We start from the raw sequence: 9,469 nt of genomic DNA on the forward strand, positions 1-9,469 counted from the left end.
ATATTTTTATAAAAATAATTTTTTTAAAATCATAAAAATCAAATTAACTAACCTTATATGGTTATATTTGTTTAATTTTAAAAAATAACAAGTAATAATTTGATATCTTACAATGTTATTTACAATTTTACATGGTCTAATTTAAGTCACATGTGCAAACAAAGTGCAGAAGATGTTCTACATTCCTTGTGGCTTTGTCCTAAACTTTTATGAGGTTTGGGGTGGTGATTCACAATGGGATTTTTGAATGTCTAGGAGTTTCCCTTACTTCCTTTCTTTGGTCTAATAGGTCATGGAATTGGGCAAGAATTTAAAGCTCTTTTCCATGATTTCGTGGACTATTTGGTTTGGAAGAAACCAACTTCGAATATCACCACAAGCCTTCCCAATTGAGTTAATTATTCAACGAGCTTTTGATGCATTACGTGAGCTTGTCAGTGCCTAACTATGACTCTCCCATCATCAAGCTATACCAGAGTTGATTTGGAATTTACCTCCAACCACTATATATATATATATTTTTTTTTTTTTGATATAAGATATAATTTCTACTCTAACCTAATCTAAGTGTATATGTGTGTGAAGCTCCCTCTTGGAGACTTGAACCTCAGCTTTTACCCTTCACACCTCACAAACATTTATATTTGTGAAGTGACTACCACATTAAGAGTGCGGTGGTTCCATTAATTTTTTCTAAATAAACTTCGGTAGTATCATATTCTAATAAGGAAGATCAAGCAGATATTGGGGTTGTTATTAGAGATGATAAGGGGCAAGTTATTGCCTTTCTATCCCAGATTAATGCTTTGTCGCTTTCAGTTGTGGAGATTAAATTTTTGGCTGCTATAAGAGCTTTGGATTTTGCTTTAGATATTGGTATTGACTCAGTGATCCTTGAGGGTGATTTAGAGATCGTTATCAACTCTTTAAGATACGAGTCTACTTCTATCACTATGTCCTCTTTTGGTAATTTGATTTAAGATACTAAGTTTACTGTAAAGGCTTTTAGAGATATTCATTTTTCTCACATTAGGCATGAAGGTAATTTTGTAACTCACAACTTTACCAGACATGTTTTACATGTTAGTGATGTCACAGGTTTTATATTATGGATGAAAGATGTCCCACCTCACCTCTTAGGTGCAATTTAAGTGGACCTAGCTTTGGTTACTTAATAAAATCCACAACTTTGTCAAAAAAAAAAAAAGTTTACATAAATATATTTTAACATATAAACATATTATAGTATTTATATTAATCAAACCTCATAATTACAAGTCTGTTTACGTGCATATTATTATTAGGCTCAAGTTAAAATTGTTTAATAATCTAGTGAAAACTTAGCCTTAGCATTAAACTTGTCTTATTTGTTAATTAAATAAATGCATAAAAACAGGTTTCCATAAGACTTTCTACAATATCTTTCATTAAATTATCATATTATATGCAAACATCGGGTTGTAATGACAAAATAAGCACAAATAATTCTATTATTTATTTATAAAAAAATTTATAATTAATTATCGTATCATAAAAATTGGGCTTAAAAGATATGGTTATGCCAGATGTCTACTCTTAATAATTAGTAAATTAATTAAATATTTTTTGTTAAGATATATTTCTTCAATTAAGTGATAATATTTTACTTAAACTAAAAGTTTATTATACAAAATATTTCTAAACTTAAAACCCACACAATTCATGCTATTGTTTTTTTGTTTTTCTCAAGTTACATTTTATTAAATTAATATTTTATTAGGATATTAAGTTACAATGCTTTTGACTAAGTGATGAGATTTAAAAAAATAAAAATTTAAAACTTAAAAATAATATTTTTATTAAAATAATTTACTTATTTTATAATTCATTATTACTATTTATTTAATAATTTAGTTTTAATTATTTAAAATTTTTTGAGCTTATACATGAATCTAATACTAGTACACCATTCCACTAAAATTCCTCCACTTGTTTAAAAGGTATGAGTTTCACGTTTCGTACAGTGCCGTAATTTCCAAATCACAACCTTCTAATAAGCGAGTAGGCCACGTTAATCTTACTCGCGGGAAGTACGTCAAGTGGTCACAGTCTCAAAAATCCAAAAGGCCAGCCAAAACCACCTTATATTCCATCTCTCTCTCAAACCTGTTCAAACTGAATTCCTCTCTCTCTTTCTCTCTTTTTTCTGTGTTTAGTCCAATGGCTTCCTCACTGAACAGAGAGCAGTACGTGTACATGGCGAAGCTGGCGGAGCAAGCCGAGCGCTACGAAGAAATGGTACAGTACATGGAGAATCTGGTCACCGGAACGACGCCGGTGTCGGAGCTCACCGTGGAGGAGCGGAACCTCCTATCGGTGGCGTACAAGAACGTGATCGGCTCACTCAGAGCCGCTTGGCGCATCGTGTCTTCGATCGAGCAAAAAGAAGAAGGGCGCAAGAACGAGGAGCACGTGGCGCTCGTCAAGCAGTACCGCTCCAAGGTAGAGGCGGAGCTCACGGAGATCTGCGCCGGAATTCTCAGGCTGCTCGAGTCGCACCTCGTGCCTTCTGCTTCCACCGGCGAGTCCAAGGTCTTCTATCTCAAGATGAAAGGAGATTATCACCGCTATTTGGCTGAGTTCAAGGTCGGCGATGAGAGGAAAGCTGCCGCCGAGGACACTATGCACTCTTACAAGGCGGCTCAGGTATTTTTTTTTATTTTAATTTTTAAAATTTTATTCATTAATTTTTGAATACTAATTAAATAAAATTATTAAATTGTAGTCTTTAGCTTTTTTTGCAATGGTATCAAACTACTGATTAAATTCATTAGTTATTAATTAACAGTTTAAGCTTGAGTTGGAACTATGTCTCCACCGTAAATATCATTTGTTAAAATTAAACACATTGATTATAAATGCATACTCTCTCTCTCTGCGTGATTCGCGTGAATAGTAGGTCCCACCATGAATTTAATTAATGAAATACGGTGCCGCGTGCATCGCTTGTCACCTATTATCAATAGTCAGCTAGCATTTGCTATGTTAAAAGTTTTTTTGGGCTTGGCCACTTGGGTAGAGATGTTAAAGAGTTAATGTATGTTTTGTAAAGTATTAGCTATGTTAATGTATGTTTTTATGTTTGCACAATTGCACTGATGCAATGGTATTTTGTGTTCCTCTCTCTCTCTCTATCTCTTGTTGGTTGTTCTATAGGGTGTTTACTTTGCTTATTTTTGCTCAAAAAGGGAATTTTATTTTGGATTTTAGGAAACTAAAATTTATATCTGCGCTTCGTTTATCAAGTTGAAGAAGTTTCATTGAGGCCTGCCCTCATTTATGTACTTATGTGATTATTTATTGGCTTGGAGGATATTGCACTCACCGATCTTGCTCCAACACACCCTATAAGGCTGGGGCTGGCACTTAACTTCTCAGTTTTTTACTATGAGATCCTCAATTCATCGGAGAAAGCATGTAACATGGCAAAACAGGTTTGCTCCTTTCCTCTGACTGCTAAAAGTTAGGAATATAGTTCTTTGTATCTTCTTATGGCATGAGCATGTCTAACTGCTGAATTAAGATTTAAGAACCATCAAAGTTTTTCGGGGATATCTTTCAGGTGGAAAATCCTATTAATAGACAAAGTTTGTATTTGTATGTACATATATTTTCATTTTTCAGAAAAATAAAGAGTCCCATTTCTTGTCAAACCAAATAAATAAAAGGAAAAATAACTCCATGATTAGCTGCTAGCTGTACGCAGTGAGTTTATGTGGTTTATTGTTGGACCATTAATGGTAAAGGTATGCAACCTAGAGATGGGCTGGCCATAGCTGTGCAATACTTCAAACTGATTAATCACAATTGGGGATACCTATACCTACTTATATATCACAGATTGACCCTAGCCCAACAGGGCACACAACAACTGCCTGCATAATACCCCCATGAGTCAGATTTGTGCCTTCTTTTTGTGATGAACTACCGCATGTACAGTGGAGAAGAACAAACAATATAAACTTTTCTAAAAGGAGAAGCAAATATAAATGGAATGGAATACAAATAAGAGTCTTTGTAAATATGATTAGGACTGGAAAACTTCTAGCTTATTGATTTTTTATACTCTGCTTCACTATCATGATTATGCCTTTGTCTATTTCCCTATTTGTCTCTTGGTATCTATCTTCTATTTCTTGTATGAATCAGTGAATTCATACGTGTACATGCTGCATTTCAGCATTTGCACATTTAATAATTAACCATGGTGCTACGTGCATCAATTGAAGAGTGATATCGAGGTTGCGTAATTTAATTAAGTATGACATAATATAGGGAAAACTAATTTGTAATGTTTGAATAGAATTTATACTGGATTAATGTGACTTCAAATCTGGACCACGTTTTCAAAGTAAATTTGGATCCATATTTGGTTCAATCAATCTGTTCTAACAATAGGGTCCATATCCAGGTCACTTGCATTGCAAGTACATTGTCTTCAATTCCAAAAGCCTGAACATTTCATGTGGTAGAATGCCATCATCGTGGATGCCATTGGATCTTTCTTTTTCTTGGAAGTTTTTTTCCCCATTCAATTTGGGCATAAAGTAGGATCAATATTGGTTCATATTGAATCTGGGAATAACTTCAACCACATGAAATGTTCCATATGTCCTAGGAAAACCCTAACTGAGTTTAAATCCTAATGCGAATCACAATGCCCGTCTCAAATTGTTAAAACTAGGCACTGCAAATTATTTCCATTCTGAGCATACCAAACTGCTGGAGGGATGTAGCTTGGTACTACTTGTGCTAAGGTTGGTCGGTGATTAAGATATTGGTTAGGTTTTATTTATTTATTATTTTTTGGTGAAAGTTATGGTTGTTATGTGGTAATGAAGGGATGTGGCTTCTAATACACACACACACACACACACACACACATGATATTGTTGGGATTTGGGTTAGAAGGTTATATCATCAAGGGATTGGAGAATCAAACAGCTTATGGAAGATAAAATGATATTACTTATTAAAAAAAAAAGGAAGATCACATGATATTGCTGGTACTATTATGTTGAGGTTGTTCTGGTGTAATAAATTGGTTAAGATAATCTTTTGGTATGTAAGCACGTAGGCTATATCATTGAGGTTGGAGATCTAACAACTTATGAACGATCACATTATATCACTGGTAGACTGGGGCCTTTACTGGTTTGATTCCAATGAAAATTGAAGGTGGATTTCAGGAAAAAGAAAATAAAAGGTCATCTATTCTTGTTTTGGGGTTTCTCTGTGTTCTATTTACTTCCTGGTTAATAGCAAAGCAAGAACATATGACAGACTAACAGTAAATGCAATGATGGGTCACGGGTGTCAGATTTTTGGCAGCATTTAGTGTAAGTATTCTTGAACTTCTCTACTGGTTAATTGGAAAAAAAACACTCTTTAGAAGAGAAGCTGAGGTTGATACCGAGCGCCCCAGTTGCATTGGAACGAGTGACCAACTGAAGGTGCAAATTTAGCACATTAGGGATTGAATGATAGGCTTATGGAAGTTCATTTTTTGGGAACTAAATCAAGGTGTGATGCCTAAGGAACTTTGGAACTAATCAAGGTATAACTATAACTACAAAATTTATTCACAATCATACCCCCCCCCCCCACCAAGAAAATACAATAAAATAAAATAAGGACAATCAAAAAGTTAAAAAAGAAAAAGAAAAAGAAAGAAAGAATGAAAGCTGCATGATAAATACATGGGACAAATTTTGGTCTATAGTAGATATGAAAGCACCCCTTTTCTTGGGCCACTTTTGTATATGATAAAGTTGAATGTTCTGCTAGAGTCTGAGTAATAGTAATCAGTTTTAATTTACATAAAATATTACTGATTTGGATGTTTAAACCTTGTATTTATCCACAGGCATTCGAGGAAGCTATTGCTGAGCTGGACACATTGGGTGAGGAGTCTTACAAGGACAGCACTCTCATCATGCAATTGCTGAGGGACAACCTCACTCTTTGGACTTCAGATATGCAGGTAAGTTCAACTTGAAATTAAAGGGGCATTTGGTCATTCTGGGGTAACAAAATCATTAAATTTTTTTTAAAAATTATTTTTATTTTTATTTTTATTTGAGGCACAATCATTAAACATTATTACCTAGCATTTAGAAGCACAATTAGGCCTGCAAGAGATACAGGATGAAAAATTACAGAGCATCACTAGAATAACCTCTTGAAGACTAGAAAAAAAAAATCCTGATGATGGTGTGATATAATTATTAAATGTATTGGAAAAAACGAAATGGGTTTACTAGAAGTGCTATATAGTACAAAATTGAATGGCTTCAATCCCTGGTGGTCTGGAGATATCCTTTTATTATCTGGTAACGTTAATTTAGTATGCTGCTGTGTACCAAAATTTCTATTCATTCTGAGCATGGATGTGCCGGAGCGAATGGTGGCTCAGTTGGGATAATCCAGGTCCCTTAAGGCCTATGAAGGTTAATCAATGAGGCAGTTTGGAGAAGTGGAGAACAAAACTCTGATGAATTCCACCTGCCCTAATCCTTCAAAGCCTTTTGTTTGTTGTTGAAACTACTAGGAAAATTTGATGACCGTTGCTTTAAATGCTACAATGCATAAACATACCAGAAAAAGAAATAAATGATTGAATAAATGACTCTGAATCTAAAAGTGCTGAAATTGAAATAGAAGTTAAGCAGCCATGGATATTACACAGCTTCAGGCTTTAGTCGTCAGACTCATAAATCTTCTCAATCAGTTCCTCTCTTCATTTACTGCTGATGTTCTTTCCCACTTCTTTTTGGATGTATGTTTTTTCTTATTTATCCCCTTCACCCAATGGCCTCAATTTTGTCCTCTGTTGAACTAATAAATGCATGTTCACCCTCATGATAGTCTATGGATCTATTGACCCAATGGCATCCTTCAGCCAGTTGTGTTAGTTGCCTTGCTTCGTAAATCCAAAGCTTTTAATAGGTGTGACTGGTATATCAATCTGATCCAGTTTTGTTGTCCAGTCAAATTGGAATGGTTACTATATCTGTGGCCAATATTGGGTGTAAACAGGTCAAACCAGGATTTTAATTTACACAATCATTCTAGTTTTTAAAGCCTTACAAATTACTTTATGGTGGACTCAAAATTGTAAAGTTTTCTAAACCAACGCTCTTTCTGCTTCACGCAGGAGCAGATAGATGAGGCATAAGGAATGGAATATTGTGCTCCTTGAGGGAGGTGGGCTTGAATGTCATACATTTTCTGTAACCTGCATAGCGCTGATCAAATGTGTCATTATAAGCATCATGTACTTATGATGATTTGTATCTCATTTTATTAGTTTCATAGCTTAAAGAGACTTGAGATATTTTTTAGGACACTTCTCTACTTTTATTTTCCTAATGTCCCAAAGTCTCCAGTAGTATCAACTTGATGTGTGTGAATGAATTCTAATAGCCAGTGAATGATCTTTGTTGCATATATTAAATGTCTTTGAAGATTGGGGTTTTAAAATGTTTTTTTGGCCTTGAAGTTTGTCACTTAGACATTTTTTTGGGGGGGCTTGTATTTTTACCCCCCCTGGGCCAGCGGTTGGCAGTTGGTTTGGAGTGGCAAAATGAATTATCACGTAGACTTGGTTGAAGTTTATTACTATGACCCTAGTCCTGTCCATGGTTGTCAAAATCCCGATCTGGATCCTACGATCCTACGATTTTACGATCTCACCTGCTCAAAACGATTAAGATCTTTCAAGGATCTTTGCGATCGTTCAAGATCGATAGGATCACACGATTTTGACGATCCCAAACGATTTTTATTTCTTGTAATGTTTTTAAACTTAATAAATTGCTCAGTTGGACTTAAATGAAAAATAAAATCCCAATAGACCAAAATTTTCAACTCTAATGTAGAGAGTGTGCCAATTGGATCCGAATAAAAAATATTCCAATAGAGTGTCATGTTTTGAGATTTTTGACCTCTTTAAATGATGCTTATAAATGAATATAGTGATGTATGGTAATTATATTAATGAATGTATAATTTATGTGATTATTTAACATACAAATGTTTATTTTTTTTGTTTTTTTCTCAAATAATATAGGATCTTACGATTTACGATCCGATCCTACGATCCACGATCTCACCTACCTCCTACGATCCTACGTAGGATCCCGATTTTGACAACCTTGGTCCTGTCACCTAGTACTGCAATTCCAGTTTAGTGTTAAGTGGTCTTAGTCTAACTATTCTTCTTTCTTCTTCTTTTTATTTTATTTTTTGTTGATAATTTGATAGTTGGGGGATGGGGAATTTGAAAGTTGGTTCTCCCAGTACATGAGAACTGGTTATCTCTCTAAACTACCAGGCTCTTGGCATATAACTTATTCTTTGAAGCTACTTCTAAAGTTTTCAGTATTTTATTGTTTTAAGCTTTTTGATATAAATGCTGGATGTATATGTTCCTGTCACTTTTGGTAGCTTCTTAGCGATGTTCCTGCATGCACCTATCCCTCCTTTTTTGAGGAGGGGGTCTCCTGTTTTGCTGGTAGATTTGAATGATAATATGCATAAAATTTGGCGAAATAGAAGCTGCGAGTCTCCACACTGTGATACTGAAGGTTTGTGTTCAAAAATTGTCATCCTTCTTGTTCATCATCACCTGATTATAGCCTAACTATGTTGATAATATTAAAAAAGACACCCTCTAAGTTGGGTTTGTTTTCAAATTCTCTCGTAACTTTCATTTGGATCTCATTGATACCTTCTATCCCACCTTCCTATAAAATTACCGTTTTTGTTATTTTTAAGATTTTAAATATATTTAAAAGATAATTTCATCCTTACCAGCCGGGGACAATGTCATTGTACCCATGTCCAAACAACTCAACTGCTATTTACTTGGACTACTGCAATAAATCTAGTTTCATCCTAATGACAAACATAATCTTATCATATGTTTCAAGAGTTTTGTAGTTCAATTGGTATTTCTAAAAGAGATGTTTATTGTTCAAATCCTCTTGATCTATTGTTGTAACTATCAAATTATATATATAAAAAAATCTTATCTTATTTTCAAATAGGTAGATAGTAGGGCAGGAGAAAGATGGAGTTTGAAGTTTGAACCGCATAACATTAGGCACCACAAATTAGGCAGTACAAATGATTTTATTACCGTTAGGTTATTGTTTAATCCTATCATATTTTACTCGACTTGTCTGAATTTAGCTCAAATCTCCCAAAACTCCCAAACCCCTTTGACCAAAACGACAATCAAGCAAAACCATCTCAATTTCTCAAATCTTTTCACTTTTTGTCACCATTCAAACACTCATTTTGCCCCGAATCTCATATTTGGATCCTCCTCCCTTTTTCACAAATTCGTTTTGATCTTTCTGTCCATCCAATATGGCCTCGTCGACTCTGCCATATTTTACAAGCTTCACAGCCTCTGGTACACGAA

The 9,469-nt window shown here is 34.5% G+C and overlaps 1 protein-coding gene across 2 annotated transcripts; it reads left to right on the forward strand.

Annotated features, from left to right (window-relative positions):
• The first annotated feature begins 2,123 nt into the window (after nucleotides 1-2,123).
• LOC142625804 (14-3-3-like protein G-BOX factor 14 kappa) lies at nucleotides 2,124-7,521 on the forward strand. Of its 2 annotated transcripts, none has more exons than XM_075799526.1 (4): nucleotides 2,124-2,685; nucleotides 3,351-3,473; nucleotides 5,906-6,022; nucleotides 7,196-7,521. In XM_075799526.1, the coding sequence occupies exons 1-4, from the start codon at nucleotides 2,200-2,202 to the stop codon at nucleotides 7,214-7,216; spliced, it is 747 nt and encodes a 248-aa protein (XP_075655641.1). In that variant the 5' UTR covers nucleotides 2,124-2,199; the 3' UTR covers nucleotides 7,217-7,521. The 2 variants fall into 2 exon arrangements, with proteins under 2 accessions (XP_075655641.1, XP_075655642.1); XM_075799527.1 differs by having other exon boundaries at nucleotides 2,146-2,685; nucleotides 7,202-7,521.
• Nucleotides 7,522-9,469: the final 1,948 nt, after the last annotated feature.

This window comes from Castanea sativa, chromosome 2, assembly GCF_040712315.1.
Source record: "Castanea sativa cultivar Marrone di Chiusa Pesio chromosome 2, ASM4071231v1".
Taxonomy (NCBI): Eukaryota; Viridiplantae; Streptophyta; class Magnoliopsida; order Fagales; family Fagaceae; genus Castanea; species Castanea sativa.